The sequence below is a fragment of the Vanellus vanellus genome (assembly GCF_965231255.1).
Source record: "Vanellus vanellus genome assembly, chromosome: 1".
Lineage (NCBI taxonomy): Eukaryota > Metazoa > Chordata > Aves > Charadriiformes > Charadriidae > Vanellus > Vanellus vanellus.
Window position 1 is genome coordinate 38070077 of NC_138905.1, and position 18746 is coordinate 38088822.

At 39.3% G+C, this 18746-nt stretch overlaps 1 protein-coding gene across 1 annotated transcript in view; it reads left to right on the forward strand.

The window, feature by feature from the left end:
• RASSF3 (Ras association domain family member 3) overlaps nucleotides 1-9045 on the forward strand; it is a 49903-nt gene extending 40858 nt beyond the window's left edge. The window contains exons 2-5 of the mRNA XM_082499528.1: nucleotides 5318-5425; nucleotides 6770-7037; nucleotides 8140-8255; nucleotides 8605-9045. Of these exons, the coding sequence (XP_082355654.1) occupies nucleotides 5318-5425; nucleotides 6770-7037; nucleotides 8140-8255; nucleotides 8605-8754 (642 nt within the window). The 3' untranslated portion in view covers nucleotides 8755-9045. The remainder of the gene's footprint in view (nucleotides 1-5317; nucleotides 5426-6769; nucleotides 7038-8139; nucleotides 8256-8604) is intronic.
• The last annotated feature ends 9701 nt before the right edge of the window (nucleotides 9046-18746 follow it).

Here is an 18746-nt window from a genome sequence, read left to right on the forward strand (position 1 = left end):
CCTGCTTGGATGCTAATACTTCTTCCCTGCCCCCATTTGGTCTTCCCCATACCTTTCTGGCTACCAGTGTCTCTGACTGACCATTTGTGGATGGACACGACCAGTAGCTCTCCCTGGTGATTCTCAGGCTTTCAAATGAAGGAGGAGCACCTGAGTGCGGGCTTGCCCCAGGATGGAAGGAGAAATTGCTGTTACTGGCAAAGCTGCTTTGCTCTCAGGAGAGTTAGGATAAGGAAGAAGCAAGATGTTTGTTTCAAAATAATTTAATTGCAAGGTTTCAATTTCTTTCTTTCCTGTGGGAGTGCTGGCAGGCTGTAGGAAAGAGAGTGTTCTTGCTTGCGGAAGTAGCAACAACTGAGATCAGAAGTACCTTTCTCTGTTTTGCTTCCTGTATTCTCTGCTGGGCTTTTTTGTTGTATAGTGGCACTGCTAGTTAAATTCTTTCTTTAATGCAGACATGATATAAGTAGGATGCATTAGCTCCAATTTTTATGACTAAACAAGACTTAGATTTTTTCTTTTTTTTTTTTTTTTTTAAATATAGATTAGGCTGCATTTCTCGTTTGTCAAAGCTTCCGTGCTTTATTTCAAAAATTATTCCTGGCCGCAATTTAAAGCAAGATTATTCATCTGACTGAATCAAGGGCCACTACATGTGTGGGATTAATTCAAAATGTGAGGGCAGGGGATAGGGACTGACATGGCTTAAAAGTTGGCTTGGGGTCCCACAGGTCTTTGGTTCTTTAGCTTTCTTACAAAAATATTTCAGTATGTTCCTGGGATAGGTTAACTTTTCATCCATTATATTTTCCTTTGTCTGTCAAGCTGAAATATTAAGAGGAGCTTGGTTCCCCATTCCTCAAGAGATGCTAACTTCTAGAAGTTTTGTGAAAATAGGAGGTTAGATAGAAGTGAGACACCATCTTCTGTCCCCCCATAAATAAAAGTCTATAGCAGCAGTTAGCCATGCATTAGGCAAGGATCCTGAGGAAACAGGCTTCAGGGTTTTGGGGGTTTGTTTGTGGAACTTTTTCTCAGCCTCATCCCGTAGCAGCTTGCTAGCTGTTGAGCTTAGCGCTTTCTTGCTGCATGCAGGACTAGGGTTTGGCAGTAACCGTGGGACTTGGACTTTATGAAAGTCCCAGATGGCATGTGATTCTTTTTGGGGACCACGACTTGATTTGCTGTTCATTTTAATTGTAATCTGTGCAGTTTTGGTTGTGAATCCTTGAGGATTCACGCTGAACTAGTCTCTGCAGGGCTTTGCACTGGGCATAAATGTTAAAAAGAGAGTGCTGCTTCTCTAAACATCTGCAATACAATAAATGAGATGTGCATGGGGGTGGAGGCGAAAAAGAAAAAAACATTTTCTGTCCTTTTTGTTGAGAGGAAGCTCAACTGTGAAGAGGCATTGCATCATGAGCTCTAATGAAAGACCAGTTATTCCCCTTTGGGAAATGAAAGTAGTTGCCTCATTTCCCTCTTGCTGGCAGCTGTTGCTTAGGAATTTCATTTGAGAATGAAATGCAGCTTTGGTTGACCTGAGGAATGGCTTTAGTACAAACGGCCTCCAATGGTGTGTGCAGTAAGTGTTAGGAAGGACAGCATGATTTTCACAGAAATTAATAGCTCGAATTAGAAGTAATGTTTTGGACCCAGAGACATCTTCTATATGGATTCTGATGCATTCAGCTGTCTCCTTGAGATTAGTTTTTATCTTTCACATCTGTGCTGGGCTGAGGAAGTAGCAGACAACATGAGAAGTAGGGAATGGAAGGAGACCAGGAGTTCTGATGAGGAAAACATTTAATTGGGCTGGGAGGAAGAAGGAGTGATGACGTGGCAGCCATTACCAAGACTGTCATTTGGTTGTGATGAAGGAATCACACCTAACTCAGGTTTGATTTATTTTTTTAACTTAATGAAAATAATATTTAAATGTTTGTGCATTGGTTTATAGGGAAAATTCCTTTTTTGAACACTAGCACCCAGAAGTGCCATTGTTAAGTCCAGCAGCATCTGGGTCTTGGCTGACAGAAGAAGACAGTGTGAACTGCTCTGCTGACTGCGCTTATACCTCACCCTGCTGCTGTGACACATGCAAGGATCTGTGGTTAGGAAACTCATCACCAGGCCTAACTTTTGAAGAAAGACAGTTTCACAATTCCCAGCATACAAATTTTGTGAGTCGTGCATGTTGGGCACTTTCACAGAGAGCTGCAGATGAATCAGCTGCGTCTGAATTGGCCTAGAGAAGAAATGGCTGGCTGGAGTGTGCCACCCCTCGCACCTCAGCAGTGCGCTGGCTCCCAGGGGCTGCAGGTCATGCCTGGGGGGCACGGGAGGGCCACGGTGGAAAAAACAGCTTTTGTCCTGGGCTGGGTGAGACACCGGGTGAGACAGACTGGCTTCTCCTCTCACCAGACTAGGCAGAACCGTCACAAGAACCACTGATAGTCATATTTGGCTGAAACATCTAAATCTCGCCTCTGAAACGCCCTTGCTCCTTTGTTTAAAACAGCTGAGGTTGGACCAATTGCATTCCCGGTAGTCCCACCCTGAGCAGGAGTGGCTTCAGCCACTTGGTGGCCATTTCAGAGCAACATGATACAAGCATATTATTCAACATGACACAAGCATATTGTAAAGCATGGCAGAGATGAGTTAATTACTGCTGTTACTCTGCTGTTGTATTGGGTAACTCAAGGTCTTCTACAGGCAATGGATTTACCTGCTGAGATAACAAGGTGGAATTTGATCTGCTGGACCTAAGTAGAATTAGCAGAGGACTTTTTCTTTAGTGGGACCTGTTACGAGGTGACAAGTACAGAAGGAAATAAGAGAACTGTGGAAAATAAGTTTGTCAAGTCTTCCTCCATTCGCCTAAGTACACTGGTCAAGAAAGACTTATTTATCTTAACTTAAAGCATGGCTAGACAAAGCTTTATGGCAAAAGTTAAGTGCCACTGTATACTGAGACCAATTCATCTCCAGGAATGTCAGAGAAAAACTGTATACCATATTCAGCTAGGGTTGAACATCAGAAAGGTGGTGAGTGTGTTCCTTTTTTCTGGTTATTGTTTTCTCTTGATGATAATGGATATTGTGGATGATTTCAGTAATCATGGTGACAGTCAGCTCCAACAGGGTAGATAAGAGGTACCTACTTGAACAATCAGCAATGGAATAACGATAAATATTAAACCCGAGGTGTCCATTATTGGAAGTTCAGTGTTAGCAGATTACAACACACTTGTCTCTCAGAGAGGAGTCTTGGCTGGTATCCATGTGAAGGGGCTTGTCTGCAGCTACACAGACTAGGAACGTTCCAAGTTAACACTTGCGTTCTTGAAATCAGTCATGTAGATGGCAAGTGCTCTGTCAGGCCTGTTTGTCCAGAGGACAAACGACTGTTCCCTGTCCCTTCAGTATCCACTGCTAAGGTTGTCTCAGCCCACTCCCATAACACTATTTGAGGTCAACATTTAGAATGCCCATATTTCCAGACTCTGACTATGGGTCATTGCTTTTGATTTTAAGCATGAGAACAGCAATAACATTTACTTCAATTTCAGCGAAGAAATTACTATTTAGATTTTTTTTTTCTGTGCTTGTTTGTTTTATAACTATTCATTTGCCCACGGATATAAAACTACAAAGCTGTAAGGTCCTCTGGGAAGATGAATTGAGAAGTTTAAATGAAGCTGTATGTCATTATTATGGCAGTTTGGTGGAGGGGGAAGATGAAAAAATAGAAAGGCAAGAAAGCTTAATTTCTGTAGTGAGAATGAAGACTTTGATTCTGGAATCATTTAGTAATTTGGTGTTTTGTAATAGACTAAGTGGGGTCTGGCAACTGTGCAAGATGCTACATAATCCTAGAATTGTGCTTAAGGAGCTAATAGGAGAGCTGTATTTGGCTGGTGTTCCTTTTTGCCTCAGTTTCCTGGTCTGAAATAAAGGTATATTCTCTGTCTTGTGCAGGAAAATCAGTATCTGAGCCCAGATCAGAATTCAAGGCTTCTGGCTTCCAGTTCTCCATTCAGACCACACCTTTCTTTTTATAGCTATGGGAAAAAAGTCCACTCCAGCATGTCATTTAGTAAAATACCATATAGGAAAAGCAAAACTAAGCCCCAAAGAGCTAAACCTAGCTGGTTTAAAATTAGGAGACAGAAAAAATTCTGCAGATTTTTTTTTGGCAAATGGAAACTTACAGTTCCACACCAGATATAATCATCTTTGGGGTCGTTTCTGGCAAACTGAAGTGCCTGCAAAGATGTGTGTTGAGTGGTGTCCAGAAGACTCTGATACAGGACTGGCCAGTGAAGACAGGGAAATCCTTTCTTAAGAGGGGATCTGCTGGGATGTGCTTGTGAGGACAGATTGGAATACTGTGACTTGGCGGTTTGTCCATACAGGGAATGTATATTCCTGCGTTCAGGTGTACCCTGAAAGCTTCAAGCTTCTTCAGAGCTTCTCCCTTGCTAAGTGAAGTCTTAAATCATTAAAGCTGAGAGCTGAAACTTTTTCATACTATATATGGCATTTATGCAAGTGGTAGAAACCGGAGTGTATTTATAACACTAGTTTGCTGCAGGAATACGGATTGGGAACAAATGTTTGTTTGGATAAAATCCAACTCCAGGGATTGGTTTTACTGCTGCATGTAAAATCTGTAGCAAGCTTGTAAAAGCGGCAGTTGAAAAAATCTAATAGGGCCTTCCCCGTGGAAAAAACATGAATTTGGTGTAACAATGTATAGCTAGAGAGTTACTGGTGATGGTTCACGTAGTAGTCAGTGACCCTGTGGGTAACATGCTGTCTGTCACGTTGGAATGCAGGGATGCTCTTAGGTTGTTGGCAGGGATTGTTGGTGTTACTTGTTAGTACGTGCTGCTATTTTCATATAGATTCTTCCTTTGTTTAGAAATACCCATTTGTGCCCTAAATAATAGTTCATGAAAATTACAACTGTATTCTTAACAATATTGCATAGCATTGACATGAGCAAATCAAGCCATAAAATGAGCTGGGCTATTTTACATACTGCTGATAAATATTTGAATGAAAACAGTTGGCAAAAAAAGGACACAAGTGTCTCTGGGTGTGTTGATTTAACCATCTCCATTCTGTCCAAGTGTTCTGTTTGGTTTGCCTAACATGTTAATCCTTTCTACTGCTGTTCAGCTAATTACTGTATGTTGAGCCTCTGTGGAAAAATTACCATTTGAACTAAGAATGCTCATATCCAAAGTCATGAAAGAATTGTTTTTTATTTTGTTTTCTAAACCTGCTGTCTCTGTTGTTGTTGAAGGATGTTCAGAAGGAGAGAGAACCTCACGTTTATCTCAGTAAAGAAGAAGTTAAAGAGAAGATACAAAGCTATAATTCATCTGTCACTGATAAATTAAAGATGACCTTGGTAAGTTTTTCATAGGATTCCTGTAATTTTTAATAGGAGCAATTGAACTGTAACTTTGTAGTGCATTGTGACTTGTTTTATTCTCAGCATCTTATGTATGAAACTGGCTCTGTTTTAATGATTTTGTGAGAGGCTATTTCTTAGAGCTGGAAATTAAATCTCACCTCTGAAATGTTTTTATTCATGTAGCTCTTTTGTATGGATTGAAACAAACTAATAAAAACAAATGTATATATCATTTGAAATGTGTTTAAGATAAACTTTCAGTCCACACTAAGGTGTAAATTTGTCAGAGGAAAACCCTCAGCTGGTAAACACGAAGATATATTTATCTTGTTTGTGTAGATAAATTTTTGTCAGGTATCTCTCTGATAAAGATGCTCAACCAATGAGAAAAGTTAAAACATGCAATATTTATTGTAGGAGACTTAATTTTCAGAGTAGTCATACAGGTGTTCAGCATGAGGAGACTTCCTTCCTCCCGCCCCCACAACACAGACAACGGAATGCATATAGATTTTTCATTTCCAAGGATTGCAGACCAGGTCTAAGACTCAGTCCAGCCTACTGCAGACCATACTAATAAAATTCGCATCTCTCTGCCTAGCAAGCTGTTACTCAGTTGTTGCAGTGTCCAGATTTTCTCATACATTAAGTATTCCTGTGGGTGTATAATAATGGAATTTCAAAATTTCCATATACATCCTAAACCATGTAAGTACAGCTATGTACTAAAAGGATTTTTGTTACGTGTTTGCGTGTGGGTCAGGACTTACTATGCCTAAAACCAGATTGCCTAAAGTTTTCTAGCTCAGTAAGGTTTGATCAATTTTGCTATTTTGTCTTTCAGAAGCAACTGGAATAAATAATTTGGAATGTTGATTAGATTGCCATTTATTCTGGTTCTTTTTTTAATTGCAACAGGATTTTAAGCATCTATATGCCTTAGACTAATTTGACAAGCACCGCTAAAATGTGAGAGATAATGTGTTTCTGGATAAAATCTGTTGTTAAAGTTGCGTGTTAGCGGTCCTTTTCGCTTCACAGTTCTCTCCTAATGGGAAAACTTCTCACTAGTTTGTAGTACCTTTTGCCTGATGAGATCCTAATACTCTTAGAATTCCATAGTTATTATTAAGAAAAAAAAAACCCTAATATTCAGCAGAAATACCAGAGAGAATACATGTCTAAATTATTGAAACAATATATTTCCTGCAACATGTCACATATTACAGTAGCCTTTCCATTGTGTTCACTGTGGCCATTTTAATCTGCCTGCTCCACTGGTATGTCACAACTGGTCATTACTGATTTTAACAGTTCGATGCTTTCCTCCTGTTGCAGAACGCGAATGGGATTTACACTGGCTTCATCAAAGTTCAGATGGAACTATGCAGACCGATCACTGTGCAGTCTTCCCAGAGCCAGGGGAGGTGTGCTCACAGCAATAATGAAACTGCTTTTTACTTGCCAGAGGGCTGTGTGAATACCCTTCACATCAGCAGCACCAATACTGTTCGTGAAGTTATTGAGGCCTTGCTCAAAAAGTTTTTTGTGGCTGACAACCCTGCGAAGTTTGCACTTTATAAACGCTGTCACAAGGAAGACCAAGGTACAAGTTAGGCTTGAGGCATTTTGGTGGTGAAGGGGTTTGGGGAGGGAGTTGTGCCATAGGAATACTTGAAATAAGCAGGGTGGAAGAACTCATAAATGGAGGTGACAATCTTGCTCTCTCTTGTCTCTTCTCCTTATGAAAAGTAGCATGTGTAAGAGAATAAATGATTTGGGGATATTTCCGGGTAATTCACAAAAGACAAAGTAACCTACTAAACCATCTACACTGATCTCCTGTGCCTCGCAGTCTGCTATATTTTATTTAATGTGCCCCGTTATTGTGCTCTGAATTTCGGCAAGCCTGATACAGTGCAGATTTGTGAGATTAAATTACAGGACAGATTTTTAAAGAGAGAAACCTTGGTGTGTGTGACACAGTCCCCAACCATTGGCACACAGCTCTTGAGCTGATGAGCATCATGGGCATGTGCATTGCGTTCATGTGTGCTAATTAGAGCCCATGGCTCTCCCAGCGCACTGACTGCTGTTAGAAGTTTGTTGTATATTGTGTTTGGAAATACCAGAAGATGCAAAAGGTGTCTTTAGTGAAAAGTGCGTTTTGCCAACGTTGTGTTCTTGCACTTAGAATCCACCTTCTTCCATGGACATTGAGAGCAGTTTCAGGAGTTCAGATGTTTCTGGCTGTCGGTCACACCAACCGTGTCAGGCAGGCAGAGTTGTCTCTTAGACTTTGTGTATGAGATTTTAAGTGGAAAAGGTATCGGAATGGTGATATCACAGCTCCGATGTCTTAAATGCTTAGTTATAGCAATGGATCTGTGTTGTATTTTTTTTTCCTCTCGTGTTTTTTCCCCTGCATGTATTCAGATGGTGTGCTGTGGTGACTAGAGGCCATTTCATTCCTCTGTGAATGCAGTGTTGCACTGTTAACATCAGTCATCTGCTCAGCTTCTCCCTAAAACTCATTTGTTCAAAACCAGTATGTAGACTAATATGTCGACAGTATGTAGAATGTGTAAATTTTGTGGCTACACATGCATATCTCTGAAATTTTCTAACATTAGCTAGCATTAATCATTCAAAGTGTTTGAAACATAATTTACTGCCGTTGATAATTACTGTGATTTTCTTCCCTGCAGTTTATACATGCAAGCTGTCAGACCGAGAACATCCCCTCTATCTGCGTTTGGTGGCAGGTCCCAGAACAGAAATGCTCAGTTTTGTTCTACGTGAGCATGAAACTGGAGAAGTTATGGTATGTTATACGCATGCTGGTTTTGTGTGTTTGTTTAACTTCATGGATGAGTGGGCTCATCCGTTTTTTGGAAGCAGATTTTTTTTTTTTCTTTTCATCTTTACTTTATGCCTTTTTAAAAACATTTCATTTGTGGTTAGACTGGCCTGTTGTTACTTGCAGAACAAAAAGCAGTTAAAAAGAGTAAAATGTTTTCAGTTCCCTAAGATTTGCAAGGAAGGTGCTCAATGCTGTTTCAGTTTGAAATCATTTTGAGTGTCTGAGGTTTTGTTTAAAAATTCTGTATGTATAGATTGCTTGTGTATTTTCTGTTCATCTCATCCATCCTTTTTCTCTATTCTCTCTCCAGTGGGAAGCTTTTAGCATTCCTGAACTGCAGAACTTCTTGCGTATACTGGACAAAGAGGAAAATGAGCAACTGCAAATCTTAAAGAAGCGTTACGCAGCTTACCGAGACAAACTTGAAGAAGCCCTTGGTGGGGTGTGGAAACCTGGTTAAAAGGGGGCCAAAGGACACTCAGGAAAAATGCACGCTACCAAATGTCAGTATAGCATGCCAAACCCAATGTACAAAGAGCAGCAGAGAGTAGTTTTCTTTATTCAGAAGACTGTTTTGTGATGCCAGGGTACCTGAATTTTGCTATAGACTTAGTTCCATAAGCCAGGTCACTTAGCATCTTGCACCCACATGTAAGGGATTCTGCATGTTTGTACATCAGTTTGCAACCCTCTGTGTGCCTAGAGAGTTTTCCAAGTTATCTTGGTGCAAGCTGTGAAACTCTAATCAATTTTCTAGGATGCTATGAAATAAGATTTTATTTTTTTTCTTCTTTGCTTTAATGGTAGCTTTACAAGTAAGGATGTGCAAATTGATGGGTTAAAAAATGCATAAAACCATCTGGATGAGAATTAGTCGGAGCACTATCTTTGAGATGAAATTGATTTGCACTACCTTTCTGTTTTCAAATAGTTACTGTATAATTCATGAGAGAACTGTTATAGATGGAAGGCATATAAGATCTTGTGATTTGTTCTGTGAAATTTATGGAAGGCTTTACAGTGTTCTTTCTGGAGAAGGTAAAGAGAAAGTTGAAAAGAAGGTAAGAGTTGAGGGAGGAGAACTCTAACGGCTGACAGAGGAGGATTGGTTCTAAACGGAAATAGTATTTATACAGAGGAAAGTTAGAATACTAATTCTACAAGATTAAAGTTTTAGGATGTTAGAATATTGTGAATAAGTTTTATGGTTTTTAAACTGCATAAATCCACACTGGAAAAGAAATAAAGATAATAGAAATAATAGGAAGGAATGAGAGGCAAAAGCTACAAAAGAACAGAAATGAAGCTGCACATGCAAGTCATTATTGGAGAAGCTGGTTCCATAAATGCATAGTAGGGGTTTGAAAAGTGCAGCAAAGCTAAAAAGCTGCTTACTTGAATTCTGAAAAGTGGTCAATGTCTCAGATAACTCTGAGAAATGCGCATCTAGCGAGTGTTTAGACGTAAGCTACAACTACAGATGCATTTGGTCTTTATCGTATAAAGTCGGATCTTTCCTCTGGCTCAGTGATTCATTTTTAGGCTGGATAATTTTGAATTATCATATCTGATAGATAAAAATAGCTTCCTTTGCTTCTTTGCTTGTTAAAGGCTCAGTCAGGCAAAGAAGGTAAAATTTCTTATTCATGTTTCCAGTTTACGAGAAAATGAGCATTTATTGGCTGCGTTGGTGACTGAGCTTAGTAACTCTTGCTTTTAGTAATTCAGAAGGTTTTTCCCTTATGGTTTTTAGATTCTTAATTGAAAAACAGATCACCAAATTCTGCAGACTGCTGATTTACTTGATTTAAAAGTAGGAAAAATGTAGCAAGAAAACTTTTTACTTAACTGTAAATAATTGTTGTTCTTTCAGAGTTATTTATCTAAAAAAGCACGTTCAAAAGAAACCAAAGAAGTGGGTGTGCAATAGAAGCATGAGGCAGATTTGAGTAACTGATACTTTAGTCATTATCATGCCAGAGAGGAAATGAGCTATAAAATGGGGGGAGGAGGTGGAGGGCTGCTAACCATTTTAGAGGAGCAGAAGTTGGTGGGTTTTTTTCCCTCCACTCTTAGGGTCTTTATTTTAAATTCCCAAGGAATTGTTAAAACTTTGGTGACATCTAATGGATATTGTGTGAAACTCCAAGGTGCTTCTGTTCTTCCCTTTAATTTGACGTAATTGTGCCTTTGTTTCCTTTCCTTAGTAAAACTTTTTAAACTCTTCAGTTTGGGGGTTTTTTTTTTTTTGGTAAAAAGAATTTTCGAGCTTAATGAGACAATCATAATGTTTTAAAGTGTTAAGAGAAATTAAGAGTAGGACTAACTATAAAGTATATATAAGGCATATCTTGTTTGGTTTTTAATTTCACATGTAATGTTGTAATGCATGTGTGAGTTAGTAACATTATTCTCAAGTGAGACACTTTACAATGGTTCAGGGAATGCTTTTATGTTTTGTTACAATCTGTTCTATGAATGCAAGCAGCATGTCAGTGGGTATTCTGCTAACATCTACTTAATTTATGTATCTGCCCATAACTATGTAATCATTACATAATCGCTGTCAATATTGAACCATTTGTTGCTCAGATTTAAACACTGTTTGAGTTTAAAAGTGGAGTATAAAAAATATGTGAATTTTGTTTTTACTTGAACTAAACTATCAGTCTTTTAAGTAGGCGCATCTGCATTTACTTTAGCCAAAAACCTCAATCAGTGTTGTATGCACTATGAGTCTTGATTTGGGGTGAAGGGGGTGGGGGTGGGGGACCAAAATAAACTTATATTTTAATTTTGTCTTAGTCCATGGTTAAATATTTTAAGATGTTGTGTGTGGGGGTAATTTTTTATTTTTTTTTTTACACACTGGCAATTACAACAGCTTTAATCTAAAAGAAATGGTTTTCTTCAGTTTTTCTCTTAATTTTTGCATCAAATTGAACTGTCAGAGCTTTTGTTGCAAAACTGTTTTAATTTCATTATATGATGGTACCAAAACGATTAAATGATATGGGTGGGGGGTGGGGAGGGAATGAAGGGAAACATTAAAATGTATGTCTTTAAAAACAAACATTTAAACTATTTATAATTTTGACAAGCTTAGTTTTATTTTTGTAGGGAAGTTTTTATTCCCCTTAAAGTTATTACTGAAATGGTTCCATTATTAAAGTTGAAGTTGGCAATACTTAGTTATGTGATGTGTGTTTATTTTTTTTTTTTTTTTTCCCCCTTACTTGGAGCTTGTGTTGGGATCACTTTGAGGCTGAACAAGACTTCCTTGTAGCAATAAATCGTGTGGAGAGATGCAGCTTGCCTTAAGCATAAATTAAGGTTTGCTTTGAAAAATTGATACATTTCAGCATAGGTGTCCTATTCATAGGTGTGTATGCGTTTTAATTTTGTCTCCTGATTTTTGGTACAAAATAAGACAACAAATACAACAACAACAACAACAACAACAAAATACTTTGAAATTTACACACAGGCCTTGAAATTTACCATTTTCTTTGACACATTTACCTCACACTCCGCCCCGCCCGAAGAGGGGCGGGGGGCGCTCCCGTTTCCCGCTGAGGCGAGCAATGGCCGCCGCTGGGGATGCCTCCTCCCTGAGGAGGGCGGGCGGCTCCCGCCTCGGAGGACGACTGGGCGGCGGGCGGGCGCCCGCCCGCCGCCCAGTCGTCCTCCGAGGCGGGAGCCGCCCGCCGCGACGCCATGTAAGCACTGGGCTCTTTGGGAAGAGGGAGGAGGGTGATGGCGTCCTCCCGCCCCTGTCAGCGCCGGCGGCAGTGCGTGAGGAGAGGTCTCCCCCGGGCGGGCAGTGGTGGGGGAAGCGGAGAAAGCCCCCAGGGCAGCGGGGCCGCCATGTTTTATCTCAGTAAGACGGCGGGCAGGGTCGGAGCGGGCGTGCTCTCCTTGGTCACAGAGGCGCCTCCGCCGTAGAGGGAGCGGAGCCGCGGGTTGGCAGTGGGTGGTGTCCCGCTGTAGTTGGGTGGGAAAACCCCCGGGCGAGTGGTGCTTATGAAAAAAAAACCTCTTGGAGAAACGTGAGGTGAACACAGTGAGGAAGTGTCCCGGGCTGGAGATGATACCCAGCTCATCCCTCTTCTGGAAATGTCTTTCAAATTTTTTAATCTCATGTCCCTTAAAGGCTTTCTAGCAGCTTTCTCTAGACGTGTGTGTTTAACTTTCTGGTTATTTTGTGGGGTTTTTTTTTGTTTGTTTGTTTGTTTGGGTTTTTTTTGTTTGTTTGGGTTTTTTTGTTTTGTTTTTTAATGGTGTAACCCTCCCTAATTGAATTGAAGCAGAACTGCATTGCTGTTCGCTTCGGTCTCTCTGTTGCTCTTCCCTGGGCCTTGTGGCCCTGAGCTGAGGAGGTGATAACGGTTTGACCAGTTTCTCGGAGGTGTATTCATGTGAGAGCCCACAGCTTCACAGGTCCCAAACTTCCCCCAAGCCCAAAACAACCCAGCTAAAAATGTTGCACTTAACTCTTTCTATATGGATTATGACTATGTATACACTTGGTAAACCCTGTTAATAACAAATACTCAGCATATACATGTTATGTATACATATATATGTTAATAGCATCTACTCAGCCAACATAAAGTTATTAAAAGGCCTTAATCAGCAAAGTTGCTCACCACACAAGTAACTGGGATTGTGTCTGTGCCTGCAGCAGTCATGTACTACTAGAAATACAACTCGGCAAAAGAAACCTTGTGGGTTTTGGCTGGTTCAGGGGCTGGATCACCTGTCCAGAGACGGGAGGAGTTCCAGTGCAGAGACAGAGCAGGACCGCAGTACGGCCCATGGAGCAGCTGGGCTGCTTCTCTCCATGGCAGGGACTGCCAGGTTGTTGCAGTCTGCTTTGTCCTCTTTCAGTCTTAAATTTTAGTACTGAAATTTTTTAACTTTGAAAAAAATTGACTCTTCTTAGTCCTCTCCCACCCTCCTTCTGAATGTACATGAGTATACAACTATCTTCTTTTCCTCCTAGGTTCCCAACATGGGGGTTTCCAGCTGCAGTCCTTGCAACTTTTGCTAGCATTTACTTTTTACCATCTCCCATTGATCCAGAACCGTTCATGTATGTTCCCCAGCTTAATTTTAAAGTTCAATAGAATACTTGTGTTTGTTGGGAAATACCTGTGCTTTCAGAACTTCTATACTTTTCATCCTGCAGGAGCAAATAAAGCATGCTACTTAAGTTCGTATGCAGGAGAAATTGTGTTTCTCATATAAAACTAGAAAATAGAAACACTTTTTTAAACAAGTGAATTTCAAGCAAAACAATGCTGAGCAGTGCAGTATTCATACATACATGTAGAGAGATTGTTAGTAGATCTCAGAGTGATGACGGAATAAAACTCTAAGATGGTGGCAGTTTTGTGTTTGTATTGATTTCAGAAGAAAAATAATAATTAAAAAGTCTGTATCCTTTTTAGCCTGGGGCAGCAAGCTCCACAGAATCATTAATTTAGTTTGCAGTAATAGTTTTAACAAATAGGTTTAACAAATGCTCTAAAAAAAAAAAGAGAATACCTTGTTACTAGTATTTCTGGAATAAAGTCCTATTATTTTCCCTTCAAATAATTTTATAGGCCAATGTTGTCTTGTTTCTTACATCTTATTTATGATTCATTTGGTGCAGTTTTGAAAAGCCACCTCCTGCCTTAGTTGGATCATTGCAAGTGAATAAAAAGCTTCAGCGGGGACAAAGAATCTTCACAGGACAACTGAAAGGTCCTGAGTCTTTTACTGTTGATGATGAAGGCAAGTAGATAACTTCCCAATGGGTAAAGTTATACATCTGCTACATGTTATACATCTGATACATCTGCTTGGTCAAGTTATTAAAAGATAAGGTTTAAGAAGATAAATCCAAAACTTAAATATAAAAAAAAAAAAAGTGAATGTTTTCTAAATGATTGATCAAAAATGTTAAGATAATTATATGTTCTTCCGTATCTTCACATTTGTAAACATATCCCTGGAAATATTGCAGTACATTTTGTCATCTGCTTCTTGCAAGGACACAGCAAATGTCCTACTGCTGTTAAAAAACATAGACCCACAAATTGGTGACATATAGAAATCTTATTAAAATATAATTTTTAAAAGGTATAAAATGGCGTATTTTTTAAAAGTAACATGCAAAACCAGCTAAAGATTTTTGTGGGAATTCTTGCAAACGTGAGTCTAAGCTTGGGCTTTTGACACAGAACTAGTGATAAGCTTGCCTTGGTTTGTTTTTTGTTCTATTCCAGGTCTCCAAAAGCAGTGTTAATTTGCTGCTTGAGCTCAGTCACCAAGTTCAGCACACTCTTATTTCAAAAGCTGTTGCTGAACATGGAGCCAAAGAGGGAAGGCAAATGGGGTTGTTTTATAATTTGCATAGTTCTCAAAAACGTATTTTTTGGGCAGCTTGGAATATAAAAGAACACTTAACTGTAATATAAAACTTCCTCTTATCCGCGTAATTCATCCTGCTTGTCTGGCAGCTGGGAGGTGGCAAAATGATAGGTGCAGGAACCTTACAGGTGGTGGGAAGCAGAGCGCTGAAGCTGTGACAAGTAGCACATTTTGCATCTTTCCAACAACTCTCTCACCCAAAGATGAAGGTTCTGTGACTTGAACTGTGACTGTGATGAAGGTTCAAGCCAAATAAAGGAGAGACACTGTGATCTTCTGTTTAGGACATAGGCTTAGTGCTGTGGAGTTAGGACTTACCTTTTCTGGAGGAACAGGTAACAGTGGATAAAATAGATTCCTGCAGTAGCCAGTACAGAGAAGTAGGTAACTCCCAGTCCAGAGCAGTTGGAGCCAGGCAGTTCAGACACCCTCCCTTACTGCTTGTGCTAATTTTATGGTATTTTTTAGGAAATATTGAATAGCCCGGGACATGTTTGTCTAAAAGATACTGTCTTGTGTTGTGTGCTGCAGAGGTGAGAGGTAATCAATTGGAACGTTCTTGTTTGCCATTGTGCAAGCTGAAATTAGAAGTGTTTTCAATTGTAGCAGCAGAGGTCTGGAAAGGACCTTGCATTGAGGCACGAATTCCTAGCAAATGTCTTCTCAAAGTTGTTTCCTTCCTGCTTTCCTCAAAGGTGTTACTTTAAATTGTCTTTTTATCGCACTTTTTCTTCTCCAGCACTTCCTCTGCAACTTCCAGAAAGGGTAGCATTCACAACTGGAGCTTCGCAGAGCATATTTTAAATATGAGGACTCATGCTGCAAATGCTCTCTGTTGCCAAATCTAACCTCTTTTGTGATGCTGTATGAAGTATTGTTTTGGTTCTATTTTTCTTGAGTGTATTAATTCCACCATGGATCTTCCCTGAATTTAATGATGTTTTAAGAAACTAGATTCAGTCAGTTGAAATCATACAATGTGACCAAGGTTGTAGTAAGCGTTGTGGGGCTGCAGCCTGATTTAGGTAAATGCTGTTTTCTATAAGAATAAGACAGGATATTATGGGTAATTAGAGTAGTTCTGTTTTGCCTTCACTTTACTATAAATACCCGTGAGACAAGTCTAGTGCGAAACCCACTTGCACTAGCTATATAAATCTAAATATACCATTATAGCCTAGCGCATAGCATGATAAAAAATAGCATTACAAGTCTAAGATTTCTCTCTTTAAATACAGAATCTGGTATGTGATCAGAAATTTCAGCTGTTTCCAGCATGCCTCGGGAGGCATGAGAATGCCAGCATATTTCATGACAGCCAAGTTCAGCCTCTGTTTTTTCCCGGGCAAAGTTGTTGTATTGAACAGTGGCTCTGAAGTTCTCCCTTTGGATAAACAGGTGCTTTCTGTATGCCAGTAATCCTAGACAATTCTTTTAATCTAGATCTGACAGCTGATACCTTGAGAATCTGTCCTATTTGCTCATAACATTTTTCCTTAGATGTGAGTGAGCAGATGCTAGACACTTATATCTGTTTATCTGCTCTGGTGTAAGTGCTCATTAGACAAAGTCAGAACCTGTTTTTTTAATAATCTTGGCACAGAAATGTAGCATAACTTTATGGAGTATCTTTTAACACCTGTTGCCAACTGACAGTGCACATTTTTAAATGTAAACAAAGCTAGGGTGAAAATGCAGCTCACATGTAAAGAAAATAATGTCTACTTTTGTTCGATCTGTGTAAATAAAAGACAAATCAGAGGAAAGTTTCCAGAGAGTTAACAGACTTTACACTAAAAGTGTGTTTTGTTGAACAGATTAAGTCTAGGATTGGTGATGTGCACTGTACTATTTCAGATCCTGGACTAATCAAAAGGTAGGAGCATGCTATTTTACAAAGGTGGGACTTAATCACTGGTAGTGTTTTTTCTCTGACACTCTACACAAAAGATTTTGGAGTTACAATAAAATGTCAAAAGATTTGAAGACTTCCTGTAAGGTTTTTGTCTTCTTAATTTAAACACTTTAAAAGCAGAGGAGAAAGCAACTGCTAAGCAGGTATCCACTAAAAAAAAGTGCCTAGTCATGTAATGCACACTTATTCATTTTTGCTATTATTCTGCTGGTTCAAAACCAAAGCAAAACACAACTTAAAAAAACCCCCAAAACCTACACTTGTTTTTTTTTTTGCTTAGGATTTCCATGTCCTAGGAAAAGGGTCACTTTCTTGGTTTGGATCAGTCATTGTAATGTTTTCCTTTTATCTATTGAACGTTTTAGCTAGCTGATAATGTGGCAGAACCCTCAGGACAAAAAGGTAGAGTGTGTGAGCTCTGCTAATGCTTTCACTGATTTTCATTGGCAGTATGAGGATGTCACTATGAATCTTCAGTCCCATCCTTGATGTCTTTGTTTACTGCTAACCCAGAGGAGTCTTAAGATAGCTTTTAATGTATTATGTTTATTTAAAACAAACAAATGAACAATTCATATTTTTTCTAATCTCCAATTTATTATTACTCTTTCTGCTTTATAAAAATGTATTTAAAGTAAGCTGTATTTTTTCCCATCTGTTTCATTGATTCGTGTCTGCATATAACACATAAATTAGGAGCAAGAAGGAAGGGCTCACAATAATGAGGAATGCCCTTCTTTTATTGTCAGTTTTATTTGCCTTGGTCCCTTTTAAAACAGTCTTCAAATATACTTATTTTAAGGTAATATCTACACTGGTACTGTGGATGGGAAACTGTGGATTATCAGTGGTGACCAGCTGCATTTCCTTACTCAAATGGGGCAGGATGTGCCTGAATGTGGTGAGTGACAGTTTTGATGTGAAAATGACAACAAACTTGCTCATATAAATTCTCGCTGAATGAGAAATTGGAGTGCTATTTTAGCTGCTGTTAACATTTTCTCTTTTATGCAAATCTATGAGAAGCCTACTGCTGTCATGTAGTTTTTCCTGATGTAGGCAGGATTGAGGTATAATGGCACGCTTCTCCAGCCCTTGAGACTGACTTGCCATGGATTGCCATTTAAATAAGGAACAACATTTTATAGAAGTCCTTCTATACAAAGCTTTTTGAGGGTGGTATAAAGACATCCAATTATTTTCCTGCTTGAAGGTCAAAATGTATTTTAGAAACAGTTCAAATCTTACAAAGGAATCAGAGACTCAGAATAGTGTGTCCTGGTACTGGACTGCAAGGTTGCATTTTCTTTCCTTACTTGTAAACGAGGAAGACAAACACTGAAATGGTTGTGTTTTTACCCTGTTGCTTTTTGCTGAATCAAGCAGGCCTGAAAGGACATTAAAATAGCTGCTTGGCTTTAGCCTGTTTCCTAAACGTGTGACAGTTGTGTAGGTGCTTTCCCTACCCCCAAAGTCCCTGTGCTATGGGCTAGTCTTGACTGAATTTGAAGGAATTCTCAAAGATTACTAAACTTTTTTGAGTCTTACGTAAATAATTGACTATGTGGAAGTTAACAAACCAAAAATGAGACCAAAATGGTTGATCCATTCAGAGTGAGACCAGAACTCAGCTGTTAACTTTTTGGCAGCTGTCGAACAGTAAGTCATCTTATGGTACTGAAGTGTTACAGCTTTAGTGAGCTCTAATGGATGTTGTCCCTTGCTTTCTGGAGTACTGGGGGAAAACATGTATTTCGGAGTGGAGGGCATTAAGTCACAAAACTGTAGGGTGTCAAGCTTTACTAATTTCACTGCTCTTGGGAAAATTCCTCAGTATAAAAACACTAAACATGGTAGATCTGTTTTTTGTAGTTTTACCTGAGAATTACTTATAGGACTCTCATGTGACCTGTGGAACTCAGGCTCCTTAGCAGAAGGGAAGTTAAATCTTTCCTAAAAGCCGTTTTCTCCCAAATTTTTCTTGGGGATATAAAATAAACAGCATGTAATCCATTTTGTTTTACTGATTTAACAGTCCTACCAGTTCTTTGGTCATCTTTAAAGTTGTATTGGAAAACAGAGTAGAGCTGAATTGCTCTGAAGGTTGGGAGCATATT